This window comes from Carassius auratus, chromosome 9 (assembly GCF_003368295.1).
Source record: "Carassius auratus strain Wakin chromosome 9, ASM336829v1, whole genome shotgun sequence".
Taxonomy (NCBI): domain Eukaryota; kingdom Metazoa; phylum Chordata; class Actinopteri; order Cypriniformes; family Cyprinidae; genus Carassius; species Carassius auratus.
The window spans coordinates 24,343,347-24,367,830 of NC_039251.1; the positions used below are offsets into that span (position 1 = coordinate 24,343,347).

Genomic DNA, 24,484 nt, shown 5'->3' on the forward strand with positions numbered 1-24,484 from the left:
AAAGAAAAGAAATCTTGTGAGTACAGCACAGACCATTATATCAGGAATACTATTTTAAAACTACCATTTAAAAGGAAATGTTCTAAAATAATTCAAAATTAATAGGTTAAATATATACAGTACGGATGACACAGAAAATGTTATGTTTCTGGAATAATTTTAAGCTTGATTACCTGTCTGGATTGTCAGAGGCACATACAGAGTCAATAAGCCCAACATCCAGTGTTCCCTGAGGATGAAACGTCATATGAAAATATAAGGTACATGCCACCTTTACATCACTTACAGGTGCTGGAAGTTAAGATTAGCGTGAACACTCACGACTGCGTTCTTGGGGTTAGCTTGTTCGTGCTGCATCTGCAGAAGCTGTTCTGGAGTGGCACTGTGGACACGGCTCAGCACATTGAACCAGCCACTGCAACACAAGTATGACAGGCTTTAGGCAACAATACTTAATAAGTTTGAATACTCCACAAGGGGGCGCAACAGATGAATAGGAAAGTTGCACACATTGAATAAAGTCTATTGATCAGGAACATTGGAATAAAATAAATATACATTTTTAATGTACCTTGCATCCTCAGGAGATTCTGCATAGATTTGGTAAGTCCTGTCCTCGGTCACAATATTCAGTGCATTCTCCTTCTCATGGTTGTCCACAATCTCCCTATGGGAAACACCACAGTTTATCAGTCGATGAACATTAAAACAGTAAGCCATCAGTTGGTCTTTTGCCAGTTGCAGAAGCTATGCATTGCCGTTTGAACCAAACATCTGGGCACTGAGGTCTTACTTGGCAGCTCTGATGTCAATGGTTCCCTTCAGTTTCTCCTCACTGTCGTTCTCGAAATACATGAGCTTAGAGTCTCGAAGGACGAACCAGCGCATCTTCCAGTTCCTGCGGGACAGAGTGGACATCCCTCCACCTTTCTTGTACAGCCAGCCTGACTTGAGAGAATCCTGCTTCGCCCTGAACCACATGAAAGTCTCGTCTTTCAAAACACACCAGCGCCTGCGCCACGGGATCATCAGCCCACCTTAAAAAAGAACAATAAGAAACATTAATCTACTCTATCCATTGATACGTTCAGTTTGAGCAATATCATCCAGTGATACAGCCATTAGCTAAACAGTAAGCAAGTAAACGGTAGGAAACACTCACTCTTCATGTACAGGTAGCTGTGGAAATAAGGAGGTCCACTTCCGTTTAGCAGATGCACTCTACCATTGGACACCTCCTCGTCCGTGTCCACATATCCGTCATTCTCGTCATTGCTGTCAATGAACTGTGGGGGGAAAAGGATTGTGAATGTCAGTAAAAAGCTTGTACTACAGTATACCTCTGTTAAAAAAAAAAAAAAAGTAAAGACTTTACATTGTTACAAAATATTTATATTTCCAATGCTGTTCTTTAGTACGTTATATTTATTAAAGCATCCAAAAAAGGTATCATGGTTTCCACAAAATATTAAACCTGTTTTAATCTTAATAATAATAAGAAATGTTTCTTGAGCACCAAATTGGCATATTCGAATGATTTCTAAAGGATCATGTGACACTGAAGACTGGAGTAATGATGTAATGATTACAATAGTATTTCACAATACTACTGTTTTTACTGTATTTCTGCTCAAATAAATGCAGCCTTGGTGAGCATAAAAGACGTCTTTCAAAAACCTTTAGAATTATTATTAATTCAGACCCCAAAATTTTGAAAGCCAATAAAAGTTTTGGCTAAAAATGCTTCTTTACACTGTAACCGTACACCCTGGAGAATTTTGCGCTTGCTGCAGTATGACATCTGTATTTCACTGTCTAATCCTACTAGTTAATGCAAACAAAAAGAGCATGACATCAGTAAATATCCTCCCATTGTTAACTGTCATGTCAAGTTTCACATTACACCCAAACAGAACCCGAATCAGGTTTCTGAGTTCAAATATTCTCCGAGAGTCAACAATCAAGCTGCTGCAGGACTGTGTTTGGAGCAGGTGTGACATGCATTGGCTAATCGTTGCACATTCTGGAAATACCCCGAAGGACAAAGACTCAATATATATCAAATCATATTCACCTGATCCCCTCATGCTGCTTTAGCAAATAAAACATGAATAGCTACAAGGAATCCAAAGCAATAATGCATTCATTATGGTATTATGCCAAGTTTAAAGGTCTTAAAAGAATTAGGACAAAAGTGTTGAGTGTTTTTGTTTTGCTCCAGGCAATACCGGATCTCACTACCCTGACACTAAACTGTATAAATGTGATGAAATGCATATTCCTTTCATTCCAAATGCCTTACGAGGCGTTCACACTTTGCAGTGACAAAGCAGTTGGAAGTCGCTCATTTTAAGTGAAAGGCCACAAAGATGTTAAAGATGCCACAAAGATTAGCAGATCACAACTTTCGCAAAATCTCTAATCTTTAGTGACTACTAATGGATTTACAGACAGTGAAACTAACATGGTCCAACAAAAATTGTGTAGAAACACAACAAACAACAACAGACAGATTTGTAGATCAACTAGCTGCTCATACTGGTGAATGTCAAAATTTAAGAGCAGCAGTGCTGTAAAGGAGATTAACTTATTCACGTGGGTTGTGATGCACTGACTGTTAACATGCTGAGTTGGCACCAATAGCCTTCTGGACAGCGTGCTGACATATCGCACCATTGCACTATGGGCATCCCGAGTTTGAATCGAGGATCTTTCCCGATACCCCGTCCCCCCTCTTTCTCTCTCTCTCTCTCTCTCTCTCTCCCAGTTCGCTTCCTGTCTCCTCTACACTGTCATATCATACTAAAAACTAAAATGGCAAAATAAATCGTAAAAAAAAAAAAAAAAAAAAAAAAAACATGCTGACATGTTGTGTTTAAAATCATGCCCTTTAAAGCACTGCTCCTAAGACAATCCAAGCCGTGGTCAAACACAAGAAAATTCAATGATTCAGTTGTTACGCTAAATACATACACTGAAAAATAAATGTCTAATTAAGTAACTATAACATGGATCCCAGCACATGGCATGCTAAATTGCATGCAGTATTTACCATTTTGTTGCCTCGATTTAGAAATTATGCCCATTATTTACTAATTTGTTCCCTCGATTTGCATACAATTTATAAATCGAGAGAACGAATTAGTAAATTTTGCGCATGATTTGGCAAATCAAGGGAACTAATTAGTATACTGAGGTAACAAAATAGTAATCATATGCACGTTTTAGTACATCAAGGGAATTATTTCAATGAGCACAATTGATTTATTTTTTCTTGCCTGCGATGTGCGGGGTTCCATACTGTAAGTTGCCTTGCCATATATGGGGAACCATAAAAAGGTTTAACATGTGAACTGTGAAATACTGTGAAAATACTGTCAAATTAGTTTTATTTTCCCCAAGTAAATACACCATACCATATAAATACTTCTGGTGAGAAACAGTAAAAGGACATTCCCAGATGTCCCTGTGTGAACTCACATAAGATTATATTTTATATTTATATTATAGTTATTAGTATAGTGTCTTATTTTGTCACATTTTCATTCGTTTAGTTAATGTTTTTTGCATTGCTTTAGTTTTGTGAGTTACCTTGATGTTGTTTTGTCTTTGTGCGTGTGACCCTGTGCACTCTCTCTACAATTATTAGTCATGTTTTATAGACAGGCCACTTACTTTGAACTCTGACTCATCATTTGGCTTTCTGTTTCCACTTGCAATATTATGGCGGTTATTGGTGTAAGGTATAAAGTAGATTTTGGTAGTTCAAGTAGAATCACTTGAAATATAAAATTATAGGATATGTAAATTCTGATGTTTGTTACAACTCCTGTTCTGTGTGTGTGTGTGTGTGTGTGTGTGTGAGTGTGTATGTATGTATATATATATATATATATATATATATATATGCAAGTGTGTTTTGTCTATTTTATATAAAAGATACAATGCCATCCCATAATACCTGAAACACTGCCAACATATTACACTTCTGGCAACCAAGCCTGCCATTTTTCTTTACCATAAATATAGACATATTTTCTTACAGTGTTCGTTTCCATGTGATGGAGGGGGAAGAATGAGATGGGAGGGGGAAATGCAATGCTTTTTCTTGCAAACATTTGCATCCTAAAAAAAATTGCAAAACTAGTGCATTTACCTGAAATGATGCATTTGTTCAAAAAAGCTCTGAGATATACTGATGTACAGTGAAATAAAGTGTGAAAAGAGTGAACTCACTGAGTCTGAACTTCCTCTAAAGGAGTCTGTGCTGTTGTAGGTATAGGAAGATCTATGTAGCACTTCCTCGTCAGTGAGGTGTCCGTCATTAGTACTTCCTGCATCCCCACAGCTCCCCAGCGCCTCCTCAAACTCCTCTTGGTCATAGTCCGACTCAGTGTCGGGCAGAATACTGAAGCTGGTTTCCTCCACTGGCAGTACAATCTCTGTTATCGTCTTCCTGGTGTTTTTATACACCACTCCATAATCTCCCGTGGTTGACGGCAGTGCAGCTGGAGGAGGGGGTGGAGCTGTAGTTGGAGGAGGGGGAATGTCTGAGAGTCTGTTTTGTTTGATGGAGGTATTGGATTTTGGTCGCTCCATCCGTGCAGGTGAGGATGTGGCCACCAGACCTTCAGCAAAGGCTGGTGGTGGAGGTGGAAGACTGGAGAGAATCTCTTTGTCCATGGGCACGGCAGCTGGGAGAGGGAAGTCAGGGAGTGGAATACACTCGTCCTCTGCGTGGAAGCCTTCATCCACCTCTTCCTCGGCCAGAGGTGCGGTGGTCTCTGACGGGTCGTGAAGGTTCTCCTCGCTGGAGAGCGACTGCTCCAAACCTCCGAAGTCTAGCATCTCTAGGAACTCAGTGGCCACGCGTGAAGCCTCTTTCTCCAAGCGGTAGATCTCGGCGTCCCTCTTCTGCCGCAGGTCGTCTCTGGAGCTGTCGTTTAGCAAGGACACCCCTTCGTCTCTCTGTCTCTGCAGCCGTTCAATCTCTCGCTCCAGCCGCAGGATCGCCTCCATCTGACGACTCTCCTCTTCAGACGAGTACTGGCACAGGCTTTGGGACACGTCCTTCTGGAATATAGGGGAGGGCCAAATATATACAGTTCTTTCAGTCAATCCCCAAAAATGTCAGATTTAATGAAAAAGCCCAATGCTTTAACATGCACTATGGTTATTCCATGGTATTTTTTTTCAGTTTTGGTATTATGTAAACATCATGCATACATGAATATGGTAATCATTCACGCATTTAATATATGATATTTTGTGTATTCATGTAAACTAGAAGATTTTTTTTAAATATATATATAATGTATACCATTATAAGAAAAGTTTAAAAACTCAAAAAAAAAATTTAATATATTTTTCAAGTTTAAATTTTTTTTTTAAATATATTTTTCAAGTTAAAAAGTTAATTTAATTAATTTATAAAAAATACTATTAAGGTTTTGGGAAACGCTCCCCTGACCATTTTCTAAAAGGGTCACTTTATCTGATTTTTGAGAGGCAGCTATCTGTATGATATAAAAATAAAACAAAAATTCTTATTTATTTATTTTTATTTCTGCATGTTGGTCAGATCATTTAACTTGATAAATGAAAATGAAAATGAAAATGAAAATGAAAATGAAAATGAAAATGAAAATGAAAATGAAATAAAATAAAATAAAATAAAATTAAATTAAATTAAATTAAATTAAATTAAATTAAATTAAATACATATTAACAGGCATTGAAACAGTTTAAAAAAAAATAAAACTATTCCAAACTAGTTAAGCTTCTCAAGAGGCTCTTTTTTAAAATTACCCCTGAATTTACAATTGTACAGTGATTTTACTACAGATTTTTTGTAAGTGAAGATAGAGATTTAGGATAATGCAAGGTTATATCTTTCCAGGTTTTAAATCACTCTCATAAGAATATAAAATCAAATGTCCAGTAGAAATAATACCTTGTGGTTGTGATGATTTTTCTCCACTAGACTCCTAATATGAGGCAAAACAGGAGAGAATCCTTTTAGACAGGGATTAAGCACAGTCCGGCAGCCCACACAGATTTAAGATGACCTAAATTAAAACTCAAACATTTGCCCGGATTGCGTGTTACCTGCTGTGCCCTGCCTCTCTATCCTCCAGTATCTGTTTGCTCTTCAGCTCTTCCTGCCTCCTGTTCGACTCTTCCTCTTCCTGCTGTATCCGTAAAGCCTCCTGTTCCTCCTCTTTCCTTCTCTGTTCCTCTTCTTGAAGCCTCTGTCTCTCCTCCTCCTCCCTCTTTCTCTCTTCCTCTTGTCTTAGTCTCTCTTCTTCAAGTCTCCTCAGCTCTTCTAGTCGTCTCTTCTCTTCTTCCTCTCTTCTGATTCTCTCCTCCTCTTCTCTCCTCTGTTTTTCCTCTAAGAGCTGCCGGTAGAGCCGTCGAGCGATCTGTCCGCGGATGTGTTTCTGGAGGACCACGGCAGCGGAGCGGAAACGCTGGAAAGCTTGTCTCCAGAAGTGAGCGCGGTAGTTCTTTTGGATAGTGATGGTGCTGGTCCGGACTTTTTTATAGTTTTTTCTGCGAGGACGAGAGTTGCAACATTAGAGAGCAAGCCTTTGAGGCTTCACCAGTGATTAGTTGACAGGATATAACCGTAATTATGAGTGTATTACAGCTATTACTCAACATAATTAACAACTCTGTCATTAACACATCAGTAACGCATTTAAGAAGCAATCAGCATGACAAATATGAAAGAGGGTCATTAATATAAAACACTCGGGCTAGTTGGTGTCTGTGATAATAAAAGACATTTGATCTGTGTGAGCAGCTGTGCCACAGTTCTCATACATTTACACCAGGCCACCTAAATCAGAAAATCTCAGATCTGACCTTTAATGCTGGATTTATAATAAACAAAGGCAAAACAGACACTTCAGCAATCCCATAAACGACAGCAGTAAAAGCAACCTGTTGAAAACATCTTAAACTGGTTTTCTGGTCTTAGCTATAGTTCAAACTGGTCTCCAAGCCTTTCCCAGATGGTCTTAGTTTGTCAGCCAGATGTTTTTACAGATTAATCAGTTGACAAGTTCCCAAAATCCCTTAAAAAAAAAAAAACAGCAAAACTAAAACTAAACCACCATGGTTTAAGCATCACTTCTGAAACACAAAGTTGCATGTAAACCAACATAAATCCCCTGATTATGTCAAGACTGGCAAAAAAAAAAAAAAAAGATAAAAAAAAAAGCATGTAAATAAATTCAGCCAGTATTTGCAGTGAAAAGAGTCTTCCATCATTTGTTTCCCTGCACTTTCATAATGATTCTAATCCACTTTGCATTGCTCTCAATTCACTGCTTCAGGCAGCCCTGCTAAATGATTTTGCTATGCAAACTTCCATCTCATTCACATATTCGATTATAGCAATCAAGTCACTCAAGTCACAACCACAGTCTTTGGTAACTCCCCCGACCCCATTCAACAGAGCGTGTTTATACACAAACACACACAAAGCTGCACTAACCTTGCCACATAACTTAGTATGTGGGCCCGGATCACCATACCAGCCGCTGTGCGCACCTCCTCTCTTTCCTTCTCCAGCCTCTGCTCCAAAGCTTCCTTCAGGAACACCTGCAAGGCACCAAAGAGGAAAGACAAGGAGAGGGAAGAGAGTAGGTTTAGGTCAACTGATGGGTCACTCTCTCCAGGCGGTGTGAAGAGCACGTCTCCAGTGTGCTCAGCAGGCTACAGGCTACAGGGAGCTGAGCTGTGGAGCTCTGCCATTGTGCTGAAACCACAGCGCTCTGATTTCCTGTTACTGCTGCTGCTCGGGCTATTCCAGACAGACTGACGTGCACAGACACACACAGAGAGAGAGAGAGAGAGAGAGAGAGAGAGAGAGAGAGGAGGAGGGGGAAAGAGTGGCTCTCGGCCAAAGAGCAGGCCACACCCTCACTCTCTCTCTGTCTCAGAGACAGAAGACATGTAGGTTTAACTCTTTACTCACTGACGCTGACTCATAGAAGAGAAACCTCTGAAACACTGGTGAATTAAAGGGATGATCTGCATTAATTGCTTTGTAATGAACTCTAAATATAAATGAACATTTATACTAAACAGTACTGGACATTGTGACTCAAGTTGAAATAAGTTTTATACATTAAGGGATAGATCAATCAAATCTCTGTCAGCATTTACTCACCCTGATGTTGTTCCAAACCTGTATGCATTTCTTTCTTATGCTAAACACAAAAGATGATTTTAAAGATTGACCAAAACAGTTGATGGTAGCCACGGAAGAAAGAAACTTATACAGGTTTGAAACATCATGAGGGTGAGTAAATGATGACAGAACTTTCATTTATAGGGTGAACTGTCCCTTTAAGGCATAAAATTACTTTTACTACAATGGTTTCACAAGAAATAAAAAGTGTACTCAACATAGTTCAAATGTTATATTGTGCAGTTCACCCCTCTCAGTGTATTTCACTAAGTTGAAATGGCGTGACTCGCTGTTTTTCACTGATGGTCGAGGAGTATCCTCACATTCATTGGCTGCCGCCTCTATAGATATGCTAGCAGAATTGTGTATCAGGTTATTTGAAGAGAAATTAGACAATAAAAACACACTTTTTATTATCCTTATCCAACAGAGACAATAGGAGAACTCAGTAAGAAAGAGCAACAAAGGTAAAAACAATTTTTTTTTAATAAATCCTGAGTAGTGATGCCCAAATTGATTTTCACACACCTTTCCACAAAAATAAGCTGGATGGTTAGATACAAGACTACAACAACTACTTCTAAATGTATGCACTGTCATAGTATGCACTGTATTTCAGGAAATCTTCTCAATTAGTGTGCATGTTTTGTATTATGATATATTATAACTTTTATAACAAAATATATCCTCCATGTTGGCACTCTCATATGACCTACAGTCTCTGTTTAACGCCTTTATGAATGTGATGACTTCTTTCCCATGACTTCATACACAATAGTGTTCAAAAGTTTAGGGTTGGTACTATTTTTTTGTTTGTTTGCTTTAAATGCTTTAAATATTTTAAATACAGTAAAACATTAATATTGTGAAATCTTCTTACAGTTTCCTATTGGAATACATTTCAAAATGTAATTTAATTATACGATGCAAAGCTGAATTAGCATCATTAGGCTACTCCATTCTTCAGTGTCACATGATCCCTCAGAAATCATTCTATGCTAATTTGCCTCTTAAGAAACAGTTATTATTTATCAATGTAAAAATAAAAATGGTCATGTTTAGTAATTTTGTGGAAACTGTGATTATACCAACATGAAATGTCCATCAAAACCTGAGCTGAGTTGTTGCTGGTCACCTAGCATGGTCTTCATGCTTGAGCTGGTTTATACTGGTTAAGCTAAAAAGAAAAAGATTGATGGGAACACCAGCAAAGCAGCATCCAATATACATATACATATGTACTATAATGTACTTTCTGTACAGTCTATACAGTATATGGTGGCATTACCAGAATCATGAACACCGCGTCATGTCTGGCCTCCCACAGATCTTTTAAGCTCATTGTGAGATTTCCTGAAACCGACGACCCAGATGTTCCTGTAATCAACGTCGCACAGCTGCAGACACACACACACACACACACACACAGGAGGAAGTTTCCTCGTCCACATCCTTCCCCCATCCCATCCCCAAAAACCCTGAGCCCCGATCTAGGGATCACACTTCCTCAACACACAATCAGCGTGGATATAATTACACACAGGTTGGTTTGTTTTGAGCAAGGAAACACAATCTCAGACCCCTTTCTTGATCTGAAGCCCCTCCCCTAACCTCCACCTCAAATTTGACACTCACGAAAACACCACGAACAAAAGCCAGCGCCACCGCTTAACAGGACCTGTAGTGAACCCACATTCCCTGCTGATCACAATCACACACTCCTGAATGAAATCATAAAAGAAAACAGACCTCAAGCCATGATAACAACTATAACGACCCGCCGAACACGTACAGCAGCGACGGACGCAGTCATAGGCCACAGGCTGGAGCTTTGACTCCCAGCCTAGATTTGCTGGAATACATTAAACTGTTTTACACAAGAGACTGTATTTATATAGACACATGAAACACATGTGAGGAACATATGTGTAAACACTGATCAAACGAACGCCGTACAGCACTGCCTGATGTCTACTTCTAATAACGCTTCATGTGGCCCTATTACGACATAAGGCCAGAATCCTGACTTCAATAGATCCCTGACTGAAAAAGACAAGAAGCACACAACCACCTGTTCCCAACAGAACACAAGCTGGATATTAAAGATGGGTGTTTTTATTTAAAAACTAGATAAGTGCCATATCTTTTAAGTATCTACCAATCTTGGCCCATGCTGGTTTAAGCTGGTTTATTACAGGACTTTCTTCCGCAAAACTTACAGGGATAATATTTAAAAGAATGTTGGAAACCAAACAGTTGATGGCCATTGACATCTATAGTATTTGCCAAATACATAATAAATAGTTTTGTGCTCAACAAAAGAAAAAATCACATACAGGTTTTGGGCGATTTGTGGTTGAGTAAATGTTGATGGAAGTTATTTGAAGTTTATTTTTATTATAATGGAAGTACATATCCGCTTAGATAGCAGGACCTTCGAATGACTTGAACAAAGGGGGGCTGTGGAGTCCAAAGATTTGAGAAGCATTGCCAGACATGTTCTGCTCATGTTCTGCTCTTACTGCAAACAATTAATTGGCACACATTATTCCTAAGAGAGAATGTTTGTTTCCATATTCTTTGTTCAAAATGTAATAACTCGCTCTGCATCTCTACTGATGTTAACCAATCGCCAAATAGATATTTAGGCAAACTCCCATAGATTAAGCTATATTTTGTAAATATCTACATTTCAATATCAAGTTAATTCCCAATAGATACAAACCAGTTCATGACCTACATTTTTTTTTTCTTGCTGAATCGTTTGTTTCCATGAAAGCAAAGCGAGTCAGGAACGCTGATTCATGTTGACACTAAACTAGGTATGATATCCTGTGTGAATATCCAAAACACAACATACTGTATGCTGGGAGCCAATTACACTGGTATTTTCAGAATGGGATAAACATAATCAACTGGTAACTGTGGGGAACAAATGCATGTAGGCCTGTTTCACAGACAGGGCTTAGACTAAGCCAGAATTAGCCCATAGTTTAATTAGGACATTTATGTAATATTTCATAAACGTGCTTTAGAAAACACATTACTGGTGTGCATCCTGAGCCACAAAAAAAAGGCACTGATATATTTTAAGATCAGTTAGTGCAAGTTTCTTTCAGCTGACACAGCTCAGACTTACATTTTAGACTGGGACTGAAACCGGGGGGTAATGTTTTAGTGAAGTATTGTGTTGGGTGATCTGTGAGAGACTTTGAACTGTGCATTTTGGTAGATATATGCATGGTCCATTAGACCAGCTTCTGTCATGAAGACACCAGCTTTCTATGGGTCCATTAAGGGCAACAGGCTGTTTAACAAGTATGATCATGGAGCCTGGTGGAGCAGTGAGAGCTGTAGGTTAAAGTAGCTGACCTTGAGTACATGACGTGCTGAGAACAGTTTGGAGCCATCCAGCTCTGACCCCAGTGCTCAGAACAATGAAGCTATTTTACAGCTAAACAATTTGTAAAGCATGACTCTATTCAGCAGGGAGCGAGACTGCGTGTCCAGTGTGTGTATCTGAATTAATTTGTTTCACTGTCTTAATGCATGTGTGTGTGGGAGACAGAAAGATCAATTCTAGGAAAAGGAGAAATAGTGCATTACGTTCAATCGTCTATTGAGGCCATGATGAATTCAGATAAATTGTGCATTTCATGGCACATACCATCTGAAATTGTTTTTAAAAGCATAACATTTTCTGTGATATTTGATTTTATGGTACATTTGCTTTAGCAGCACCAGTTCACGAAGATGTATGACTATTAAATATAATCAATTACAATTACGCTACTATATACGTATATATGCCATATCATTGAATTTATCATAGACACTGCTATGCCTTAAAAGTAATCTCAGATGGTATGTGCCATGCAACGCAAAATACTCTTCACCTGAATATACACAAGCATTAAAATGTTTTGGATCAGTAAAATTGATAATAAAAATAAATAAATAAAAAGTCTCACCAAAGCCACATTTATTTTACAAAAAATACAGTAAAAACAGTTATATTGTGAAATTACTATCTCTCAAACTGTAATTTATTTCCGTGATGGCAAAGCTGAATTTTCAGCATCATTACTCCAGTTTTCAGAGTCACATGATCTTTCTTATTATCATTATTTATCATCATTATTATCATGTTTTTGAGGACTCTGACAGATATTTTGCCTTAATGCTCCTTAAGTAGTAGAGCCTAACTGTGTACAGAAGTCATCTAATTGTTTGGTTTGAATTGGTTTTTCGTTCATAATAACCCACATGGCATCTCATGACCGAAAGGAGCATTGACAGGTCATCACTGTTTCCATCTCAAGTTATTTGATTCAGGAGATCATTTCTCTGCCCCAAATAAAACCAAACCTAAACACAAGTAATCACAGCAACACCACATTAAGGCCCCGTCAAACTTACAATGTGACCCCTGATAAAGAGATACCCAAACGAGCTCTCAGGAAAGCCAGAAACCACAAGACCGCAAAGGAAATAACACAGAGCATGCTGGATTCAATTAATTTAAAGAAAAGTGGTCTGAATCAAAGCACGCAAGAATGCCTTTTATTTACAGTGCCTTCCTGTTCCTTAGAAACCTCAGAGCTCCGCTTACTGTAAAAACAGACCAAATGAACGGCCATGCTTAATGTGTGGCAGAGACTGACTAAGGAGAGTGAATAACTGACTGATTACAAGATAAGAATGAATAGACAGTGTTGAACAGAGAACAGAAAGTATTCTTTTCAGAGCTGCTGTGCTCCTGTTGCCAAACGCCCTTGAAGTGCTGCACTCTTGTTTCAGTCCGGCTAGATCGGGATGAGTCATTTCAGTAAAGTGAGGGAGCGCAAAACTCCTTACCAAGATGTGGAGAGGGGTTTTTTGAGAGGGGTTAGAACAGAGGAAGTATGAGGAAGAAAAAGGAAAGAATGTAAAAAGGAAAGACAGAAAAAACACCATAAGACTGAAAAAATCCCCTATGAAAAGTCCAAAAGTGTATCATCTGTGCGCTCGCTATAAAGAAGTCCCTCAGAGTACCATACTGGCAAAAATACATTTGTGAATCCTTTGAATATATCTGGACTTCAGCATTAATTACTTATTAAATGTGCACAATTACAGACAAACACTAGTAACACAAACACTGTGTGATTGTTTACAGGGCAGGGCAGTGTGGAAAATATAAGCAAATGACTAATTGTAGTCAATTAAGGAAGTGGGATTGGTAAAGTGTGTTGCACATTAAAAAAGAGGCACAAAAAACATGACTTCGACTAAATATATTCTTCTCAAGAATGACGGGTTAGTGTGAACCATACCTCGATCACAAAGGCTTTCACAGGACCATAACGAAGCATAACAGAGATGCACAACGCTGAAAAAAGCAACAACTTGGATGTTCATCCATCCATGGTAGGATTCTACAAATGCTGAACATTCTGGACTGTTGCCACTCTCGCTAAGGCTGGGTTGGCTATAACTGTGATATAATTAAGATCAGACCACATATTATGAGTTAGCAATGCAGAAATCTGGACGTTTTCAAAGGGTTCACAGATTCTCCTTGCTGTAAAATGCCATGGTTATTAAACACTGTAATGTAAACACTGAACACTGTATGGTTTTTCCTTTTTGCATTCAGATATAAATTCAAACGAATTTCAAAGAAAGTCTTTGCACTCTTGCACTGAGGTCTAGCACTGATTATTTATCCTGGAACTTTAAACTGTGTGTGTGAACATGTGTTGGTCACGCAACCGCACCTTAGTCTTTCCCAGCTGCCACTCTTTCTTTGTGACGTCATACTTCGTAAGCAGATCTGTACATTTCCTCCTTTCGTCCGCCGTGTGGTTTTTGTCCCTCAGGATCATTGTGTATCTGCACAGGAAGTGGGCACAGCTTGAACACACATACATACATTCCACCTCACTCAATTCACTGCAAGAGAACAATGTACTGATAGATTCAGAAGAACTTCCCCGGTATTGTTCATTATGATTTCAAGAACTTTAACTTCACATTACCTTTCCAAAAACTGTCAGAGACCAAATATGCGCATCTGGAGCAGATTTTGTGCTTCTAACTTTATTTTGATGGACTGTCAGTGGTTTGTTGGCGATGTAGCTCACCTGCTGAGGAAGTCTTGGAAGGTTCTCCGTACAGGAAAGCCTGCTCTACGGATCTTCACTGTCTCCAGCATTCCGGAGTAACGGAGCTGATTCAGAACCACATCTGCATCAAATTTATTTGCGTTCTGGAAGCAGATCGAAGGAGATGTCCATCAGCACTGGCATCAACCGACTAAGCCCAATATTACTTGAAACTGAATGGACCAAAACTCAGTATTGAACAGTGGTCCTATTCCACTTCTACAAGTTAACATGAAATAGTGTTCATTATAACACATCTGATTTTTGTAAGCTGATGCTAGATTTTCTATTGGTTCTATGTATTGCTCTTTTCTCATTAGCAGTTTTTTTAAGATGAAGATGATGGATTTTGTGAGGTTTATGCTTAAGAGAAAACTGGGTAACACTTTACTTAATGCCTTTATGTATAATGCATTATAAAGGGTTATTAAAGGGTATTAAAATTATTCATAATATGCTTTGTAATACATTATATCTTGTTGTAAATAATTTTAACAGAATTTACAATAGATAGTGTAACAATTAATTCATAAGTGTCATAATGTATTTACTGTGGTTACAATTATTCACAAGACAGTACAATGCATTAAGGTGCATTACAAGGCATAATTAATGCATTAAAAATACATAAAGGCTCATTGTTAATAAAAAAGGACAAAAAAGCCAGTGGTATATGATACATACACCAAAATGCATTCTCTGATAATAAATCTTAGTAACATCTTAATTTAGTCAAATATATAAATTTTAAAAAAGGCAAAAATACTGCTATAAAGTAGAAAATACTTTTTTTTGAAGTTTATGCTAAAGGGAAGGATCTGGAAAGTAAGAGGGCTTGGCGATGTTTCACAGTTGCTGATGAAAGATTACAAAGACAAACATTTTATTTTCAAACATTCTTTTTCAATCTGACCAGGAATTTTTATAGGATCTATTTTGGTTTGATTCTGACTTTAACCATGACTTAAGCATGAGATAACAGAGATATGCTTGTTTTGATTTGTCACACAAAGAACAAAAGACGTCTGTGGGCAGAAAAAGGGGTCAAACACCAACGTAAGCCATGGGAGCTTTAAACTGGGATTGATTATGTCTATTGTGTGAGGTGTTGCGTCATGTTTAGTGGCGATCTGTAGCTGGATCAGGAACGTCAGTGCCTGGTGTTCAGCTGCTCCCACACTGTCCTGTCTCATCAGGCTGTTTGATCGCTATGTTAGAGAGCGGGATTCATTCTTGGTGGCCTGGACATCTGGTGCGTCTTAACAGCATGTTCTACTATTGCCATTTGCCATGTCCTTCATTTCAGTCAGCACAATCTGAACTGAAATGATAATGTCAGGCTAATGTGACAAGAGACTGAGGTGTATTTCTGGTCTGCCTTTGTAATTCGGGCAGTTAACCTGGGTCAGGCATGAAGTATGCAGTATCACAGTTGTCTTTAAAGGGGCCCCGAAGTGAGGTGGGATGTGTTGTGTGGCATAAATGATAGAAGAATAGGTGTGGAATGACGGAGGAGGCCAGGCGCCAGACAAAGCCACAGCCGTGATTCCCCTCCCTGAGGACAGTTATCACGATACAACAACCCCATCAGAAGAGCCAACCTGATCCTCTGCCCACTGAAACGAGAGTCATCTATGAATCAATGCAATCATAATGATTCCAGTAAATGAGCATTATTACAGCTTGATTGTGTCACATAATAAAGGGTAGAGGCTCTGTGTAATTTTCTGGCTGTTATCTCTACATTCCTCTGCTGCAGGTCAGGAGTGTGCTACCCCTCTCCGTGCCGCTGAAGCGGACAGCCGTGACCTCTGACCCCAGCACAGACAGGTTTGGGCTGCAGGAATGTGCTGGCGGTGGGGATGGGCTGCTCCAATCTGAGCAGATCAGCACAGTGACTCTATGTGCAGAGTGCTGCTGGCTGTACAGCTCCTCACAATGTGAAGATGCTAGATTGTCCTGTGAAGTTTCACTTTAACATAAGCAGAGGCCACTGGACTGATTTCTTAATCAGACATTTTGGACATGTTTACCATCAGAAAAAAAAGTATTTCATTTGAAAACTTAAAGTTTATCCATTATAATTTCTTATGTTTGTCTGATTTCACCATTGTTATCCATCATTTAGATATTTAATTCACAGTTTAAGTTGTTGAACCAGATTAAGATTTCCCTGGAAATTGTATTCTAAGTATACAGTAGCTGTGCATGTAACTAATAAAACTATTGAATCATGTTTGTTTGTTTGCAGGGGTTAAAAGGTTAAATAGCTAAATAGTTCACTTAAAAATCTAAACTCCCATTTATTCACCCTCATACCAAACCCATGTGGATTTTTAAAATTCATTTAACAAAAAAACAACAACAAAAAACGAAGAAATTGCTAATTATGTTCAAGGTGTTATTTGCCAGACAATGAAAGCATATAGTGACCAGAGAAAGCCGAGTTAAAAAAAGTCACTGACAATCTCTCACATAGCTCTCAAATCTCATTTGCATTTATTTCTGCAAATTCAAATTAGGTGCATCAATATTTGGTTACGAGACAAGCAAAAACACTGCTGCTTAATGCTACTGACGCCAAACATTGCGGAACACTTCTTGATGTGCCGGTATGATTATATATTATAACTTTCAAGTGAAGCAGCTTTCTGTTGATCAGTTTGTTTATAATGAACAAGCTGTTTTAACGTCACTTGTGGAATATTGTCATGTTTTTATCAGCTGTTTGGACTGTCATTCTGATGGCACCCATTCACTGCAGGGAATCCATTAATGAGCAAGTGATGTGATGTTAAATTTCTTCAAATCTGTTCCAATAGAGAAACAAACTCATAGATCTTGGATGGCCTGAGGGTGAGGAAATGTTCAGCAAATTTTTATTTTGGGGTGAACTATAAGTTGCTCTTTGATTGTTGAAATATATGGAAAGAGCAGCATGAACATTCATTCAAATTTTCTTCTTTCGTGTTTGACAGAAGAAAGACAGTGAAACATGTTTGAAACAACCTGATGGTGAATAAACAATGATGGACTTTCATTCTGGGTTGAGCTATTCATTTGAAAAGGATGTTTTATAAGAATTATTTTATTTTCTGTTTGATTCAGTAACGAAAGTAATATGCTTTGAGTGTGACATGGTTAGTACAAAAAGTGTCAATCCTACCTTCTCCATGTTAGGTTTGATGCAGCGCACAAAGAAAGGGTTGGAGGCACTTAAAGTGGCCATCAGTGCATGAAGAGAGTCCTGAAACACACAGACACAATAACACTAAATTACAGCCCTGCACAGGAAAGTAACAGCACCAAAACTGCCGTTCAGCAACCACAGCTGCTATTTGCTTGTCTGTCCCCCTGGCAAACACAGACAGTGACAGGGCTAGTATTTACCCAGTCACATCAAGGACCCTTCAACCTGGCACTCTGTCCCACAGTCTCAGACTGAGAGGCTCCAGGTCGGCTTTAATGGCAGCGGAACAGGGGAACATGCACGGACCCTGTCAAACCCTTGTGCCCGGTTTGTGGGTAATCCCCAGGCTTTAAGAGCCGCACTACAAGGGCAGCTGTCAAATCCCCTGCAAGGCAGTTATGACATGCAAAGCCCCGTAACCCCGCAAACGGGTAGATATACAGGGACATAGACAAGAGGACAAAACACACACACACACACAAACTCTCATGCAAGGTGCACACAGAATCACACATGTGCAGGAAAATAAACAAAAAAATTCTGCTAGGTTTGCATTCATAATCTGGAATGTCCACCCAAAATATTAAGCCTAAACACGAAAACACACATTTTAGCTCTGTTTCAAAACTTACTGAGCTGCCTTACTTACTACTGCCTACTAAAGCAGCTGTCTTTTAAGGGAGCATCCTTAACCCAATAAGTGACTGACTTGAAACGTTCAACATAGGCTGCAATTCCTCGTGCCACACAAAAAGGACTTCACACATGTGATTTAACAACTGATTTCAATAGAGTGCAACAGTGATCAACCACTTTTTCAGCAGCCTTGGTTCAGGTTTTTTTTCCCATTGACATTTTTAAAAGGTCTTTGTTAAAGAGTTATTAGCCATGAGCTAAACCAATCAGCAATGAGTAGGTCTGTCTTTAAAGGTTAAGGGTCAACAGTCCAGGTCAACCAGAGTTTGATGTTAGCAAGTTGCTAAGCTAATAACACAATACTCAGATAGAAGTACATAACACATAAATGCTGAATCAAATAATTTATTTTTAATTACACTGAACTGTTTTGCAGATTTCTTACAGTATTAACTGAAATATGTTTTTCTTCATCCATCATCATGGATCTATTTTTTCATTGAGCAGTGTATTCTGGGAGTAACTGTTTATGTGAACCACGCCTTTTAACTTAGTGAAAACTAGATATTTTATTATGTCTATAATGCCTTAAAATGCTAGGCTTTAGGGAAGAACACATGTCTCACAGCCTTCTTGTTCTGATTCTTTATACGGTTGTATAAAAACATCAGATGGCACATTTACAGTAGATCATCGATTGTCTCACCCTGAACTGAGAGCTGACGGTGGGTTTGCGGCGGGCAGTGCCCATCTTCAGAGTCTCGTCTCCATTCCTGCTACCAACACGCTCATACAGGTCATAGATGAAGTCAAGCCTGAGAGACACACACAACAGAGACAACATCTCTCACAAACATCATTCATATCAGAAGAAATAAAGATCAGCAACAACTGCTTCAGGGTAGCTGGATTTTTAAGTTCGAATTTAGATGAATGTATTTAGGAAAGTGTATATCTTGGACCCATCAACTTACAGCTTTTTGCCTTCATTACATGATTTTAAATGGTCCTTCAGTGTGTCAAATTTATTTTTAACTGTTTTCCAATCAAATGCTTGGGTATATACAGTCATGGCCAAAAATATTGACACCCATGGTAAATATGATCAAAGAAGGCTTTGAAAATTAATCTGCATTGATAGTCCTTTTGATCTTTTATTTAAGAAATTCACAAAAATCTAACCTTTCATTGGATAATAAGAATTTGAAAATGGGGGGAAATATCACTATGAAATAAAGGTTTTTCTCTAATACACGTTGGACACAATCATTGGCACCTTTTATTCAATACTTTTTGAAACCTCCATTTGCCAGTTTAACAGGTCTAAATTTTCTCCTATAATGCCTGATGAGGTTAGAGAACACCTGACAAGAGATCAGAGACTATCCCTTCATTCAGAATCACTCCAGACCCTTTAGATTCCCAGCTCCATGTTGGTTCTTCTCCTCTCCAGTTCACTCCTCTCATTTTCTGTAGGGTTCAGGTCAGAGGACTGGAATGGCTATAGCAGAAGCTTGGTTTTGTGCTCAGTGACCCATTTCTGTGTTGTTTTTGAGGACTGTGTTTGGATAACTGTATGGTTGGAAGATCTAAACATTGCCCATTTTAAGATTTTTAACAGAGTCAGTCACTTACTGATTTTTTATCTGTTAGTATTTGATAGAATCAAAGATGCCATGTGTCTAAACAAGATGTCCAGGACCTCCAGCAGAAATATAGGCCCACAACATAAAAAGTATGTTTCATTGTACACATGGGGTATTTTTTATCACTGTGTTCACCAAACCCATCTTAAGTGTTTGCTGCTAAAAAAAGCTAATTTTTTAGTTTCATCTTACCCTAGAAGCAAGTCCCATTTGAATTTCCAGTCATGTCTGATAACTGAATATGCTGGAGTTTCTTTTTGGATGAGCTAGCAGAATTTTTCTTGAAACCCCCAAAAAACATGTGGTGATGTAGGTGCTGTTTGACGAGATTTCTGAACCCGAGACTCAACTATTTTCTGCAATTCTCCTGCTGTGGTCCTTGGAGAGTCTTTAGCCACTCAAACTCTCCTTCTCACCACACATTAGGATGATATAGACACATGTCCTCTTCCAGGCAGTTTCATAACATTTTGTGTTGATTGGAAATCACTGCTCTAGTTCTTTTTTTAAAGCCACTTCACTAATTTGTGAAATATGAGAATCAGAAATATGTTCTTTGGGTTTTCTCGTTTTGATGAATGATTAAGGGAATTTGGGCTTTGTTTTCCCTCCTCTTTATATTTCTGTGAAACAGGAAGCCATGGCTGGTTAATTTCATGTTTATAATCACGCTGGAGTGCTCAAAATTGTGAATATGAATGGGAATATACTTCAGAGATATTTTACTCATAATAATTTCTAGGGGTGCCAATAATTGTGTCCAAAGAGTATTTGAGAAAAAACTTTATTTCATAATTATACTCCCCCCCCCCCATTTTAAATTCTTATTATCCAATGAAATTATTTTAATGAATGTTTTAAATAAAAGATCAAAATGATTAAGAATGCAGATGAATTTTCACAGCCTTCTTCGTTCATATTTACCAAGGGGGCAGATATTTTTGGCCACTACTGTATTATCTATATCTCCTGAATGAGTATAGAATGTGCCAATCAAAAACATGTTGATAAAAAAGAATTTTTGAAGCTAGAATGAAGCATAAAGAATAAAGAATAAATTAAGAATAAAAAAAAAATTGTTTGAAAGTAGAGGCTTTCTTTTTTATTTTGATGTATTGCATGTTCAGATATTCGTACAGCAAAATATTCAGGGGCTATGAACTTTTAGTGAAAATTATCAAAAATGCTGACAGTGGCATTAATAATATTCCATGTAGTCTGTTAATTCAAATTTATTCATAAAAACTTTATTAATGAATGATTTGAGATGCATTATAGTATCACAAACCCATGTCAGAATGCCCAAAATATTTCTTAGCAATAGTTTTCGTAGTATGAGAAGCACCATTTACAGTACATATATACATTATTGATCTCATGACAAGCTAAGGAGCACTGCTTAGAATAACAGAAACAAAGTGAATGATTTGTTACCTGCTGTCCTTCAGCATATTGAGAATATCATCTCTGAATGTGTCTCTGTTCTTCTCTAGAATGCCACGCACATCATACAGTACCTGACACACACAAATACAGTTACTAAATACATGTTCAACGACCTAATGATCATGCATACATTTATTTTATGGATGGAAAATATATTTTTAAATTATAGATTGTTTCGAGTGTCTCTTTCCTAACATTTCAGCTGAAGAGAGAGGTTGATCGAGCTGCCGCATTTTAATGCAGTCACCTGTTTAGTATTACTCAATCATGACCTCCGTGGCGACAGATTCCTCCACTGATCTTAACACTATGAAATAAAGTCCTGAGCTGTAAAGTATGCATCATCCACAACACATGCTGGTGGTATTTATAACGCCATCTTGATCATTACAATCTCTCATTTAAACAGAGAATTCATCTAAAGCTTATAGTCCGATCTTTCATTTGTGTTGGCCTAGAGAGCAGATGCTAAAGATATTCTCCACCTGAAAGCATTTGGAAGACTGGATACATATTGTGTGAAACATGCATCACATCAGACAGTTTGCACACAAGACTGTGGTGAAGATATCAGGCAAAATTAGATTTTTATACATAAACAATATATAAAAATCCTTAAAAGCAGATTGAGAGCAAAACTCCATGAGATACAAGTCTTAATACCCTATGCAATTTTAGATGTTTTACTGGAAAGCATGACTGATTAAAATGACTTTTTTTGGAGGAGAGAGAGAAAGTAAAGAGTAAAATGCAAGTACAAGCGTGAATTGAAACTGTCAGGAAAAAAGAAAAGGCAACTAGAGAAGGAGCTGGACAGCATGCCAAATGCTTCTCGTGGGAGTGCATGTTAGGCGTGTGGTTTCCTGCACATTAAACTGTGGAGGATTCGTGTGGTGCCCATGGTGAAAGGGCAAACCAGCTTTTCACTTTCCATCTCTCTCTGTGCTTTTTTCAGCAGACTGTTCTGACTGTTTTCTCTCACTCTCCTGAAAAGACTAATTCCTCTCTTAAAGGGATAGTTCGCCCAAAAATGAAAATTCGGTCATCATTTACTCACCCTCAATGGGAACCACCAGCTGTCTGATTACAAGCAATCTTCAAAATATCTTCTTTTATGTTCAACATAAGACAGCAACTTATACAGGTTTGGAACGACATGAGGGTGAGTAAATGATGACAGAATATTCATTTTTGGGTGTTAATTATAAATGATCCCTTTAAAGTCTGAAACTGGTAGTGTAGATGATGAGAGAAGGAGAAGACTGGGGAAGTCCAGTGTCACACCTGTGCAATAGTGATAGACAGGGATATCAGCCAATATTTGAGATTATAGGTCTCAGCAGAAATGGTCATGCCACCTGCTGTTGTTTCCAAAATGAACTAACAACCTTGTCTATGAATAATGCACATTTTATGTTTTATATTTAGTTTGAGTATTTGATTTATTAGCATTACATAGCCTTGTGTCTACAACTGGATTGAATCCTCAGAACAACAGCAATCTTGCTCATATGACATTATTTAAATATCTTTATAGTCAGTAAATATTGCATAAAATTAGTGTTAATTTATATTCAGCAATTTTGTGTATCATATTTTGTATTAATAGGTTATACTATTTCAGCCTATCTACTGCAATGTTACTGTAAAACACAGAATAGTGTTACACTTCCACATGTACATGCATAAGTGTATATGTATGTGTGTGTGTGTGTGTGTGTGTGTGTGTGTGTGTTTGGAGCCTGCCAACTCAGTTGTCAATTAAATGCATTTAAACTGTTCTATACATTTTGGCAGACCTTATAAAATCTTTCCAACCTCACAAATAATGCACCACAAAACCAATACTGTAAAATACTTTTGCTATACACTGTAATTTTCTTCTACATACCTGGCAAGACACACTATAAATTCTAAGTTGCATCTTAAAAAAATGTTTGTTTCTCTCACATTTGTCAAACACTTGTTGACAGTTTGGTTACAGTATACTAATAGTAAAAATTTTAATAGTAAATTAATTAATAGTACAAATTGTAAATGCAAATGTTAACTTAAAAAAATAAAATAGAAATAAAATAAAAAAAATATTGCTGGACACTAAAATCAAACAAAAAAAAAGTTAAATAAAAATAAGCTAAATATATATTTTTTTTAAATTAAATTTAAATTAAATTAACATTAAAACTGAAAAGAAAAAAGAAAAGCTGATTGAATAATATAAACGTGCTAAAATAACACTTCTTGTTGATGTAATTACCTCTCCTGCATAATGTTTAATACCAAACTGGTGATCTGCCACTCTTGGTTTCACATAGTAAGGGTTTGTCTGCAGAGATAGAAACACACAGCACATTATATTTCATACTGATTATATTTGCAGTGAGCACACACAGAGGTACTTCAGTCAGGGCATACTGTATGTGTGTTCTCTGAGGACACACTCATTGTTCCTGTGCCCTGAGGAAAGCCTGCTCACGTTACTGTATTGTGCATGTGCATGTGAGAGGCTGTGGGGGTGTGACTGGGTGTTGCCTATTGGCTCAGCGCTGGCCTTTATCAGTGAGTTTAAAGAAGAATTAACTCTCTGTGATCTGAAATGAGATGGGGGAAAGAAACGCATACTGTATGTCTGTGAGTGTTTTCAAAAGAAGGACTTACGGCATGCCGGCTGTGGAGTTTCTCCAGCAGGGTGTAGTCCGTGCCTTTAGGGAATCTGCTCTCTTCATTGATAAGAGCCAACATGCCCAGTTTCTGAGGAAAGAGCACACTGATCTAAGCACACGCTCTCTATGGCTCTCCACATTAACCACAGGGGTCTAGTTTGTGAGAGATATCTCTCAAATTACACTAATATTTACTTGTAATGTCATGTAGCTTCAAGTCAACTTCAATTTGTGGATTATTCTAAGTGACAACTTAGCTGCATTTTTTTTTTTACATATTGCCCTTTTTAGCCACTTGATATGGAAGCCCTGAGAGCATATGGGTCATACATCTTTTCGATTGCAGCTGGAACATGCAATTCTTTCTGAAACATAATATGCAATAATTAGCAATCTCTAAAAAGTTCAGTGTTTAACATTTCTCTACTTTTTTGTTCATGCAAATTCACTGTTTTAGAATGTTTAGGAGATATCTATACTAATTATGATGATACACTGTCCAGACCTCTTAGAGATTTAAACCATTGTTCAAATGATTGGGTCAGCAAGATTTATTT

At 37.9% G+C, this 24,484-nt stretch overlaps 1 protein-coding gene across 1 annotated transcript in view; it reads right to left on the reverse strand.

The window, feature by feature from the left end:
* The window catches only part of myo10l3 (myosin X, like 3), a 65,823-nt gene that overhangs the window by 8,034 nt on the left and 33,305 nt on the right, over nt 1–24,484 (reverse strand). Inside the window, exons 14-29 of the mRNA XM_026272186.1 lie at nt 23,923–24,015; nt 23,522–23,590; nt 21,253–21,335; nt 18,879–18,987; nt 17,513–17,593; nt 14,326–14,450; nt 13,960–14,074; nt 7,502–7,608; nt 6,109–6,552; nt 5,954–5,987; nt 4,237–5,073; nt 1,163–1,286; nt 794–1,037; nt 572–667; nt 322–415; nt 174–229 (exon numbers count right to left, since the gene is read on the reverse strand). Coding sequence (XP_026127971.1) covers nt 174–229; nt 322–415; nt 572–667; nt 794–1,037; nt 1,163–1,286; nt 4,237–5,073; nt 5,954–5,987; nt 6,109–6,552; nt 7,502–7,608; nt 13,960–14,074; nt 14,326–14,450; nt 17,513–17,593; nt 18,879–18,987; nt 21,253–21,335; nt 23,522–23,590; nt 23,923–24,015 — 2,711 coding nt within the window. The remainder of the gene's footprint in view (nt 1–173; nt 230–321; nt 416–571; nt 668–793; nt 1,038–1,162; nt 1,287–4,236; nt 5,074–5,953; nt 5,988–6,108; nt 6,553–7,501; nt 7,609–13,959; nt 14,075–14,325; nt 14,451–17,512; nt 17,594–18,878; nt 18,988–21,252; nt 21,336–23,521; nt 23,591–23,922; nt 24,016–24,484) is intronic.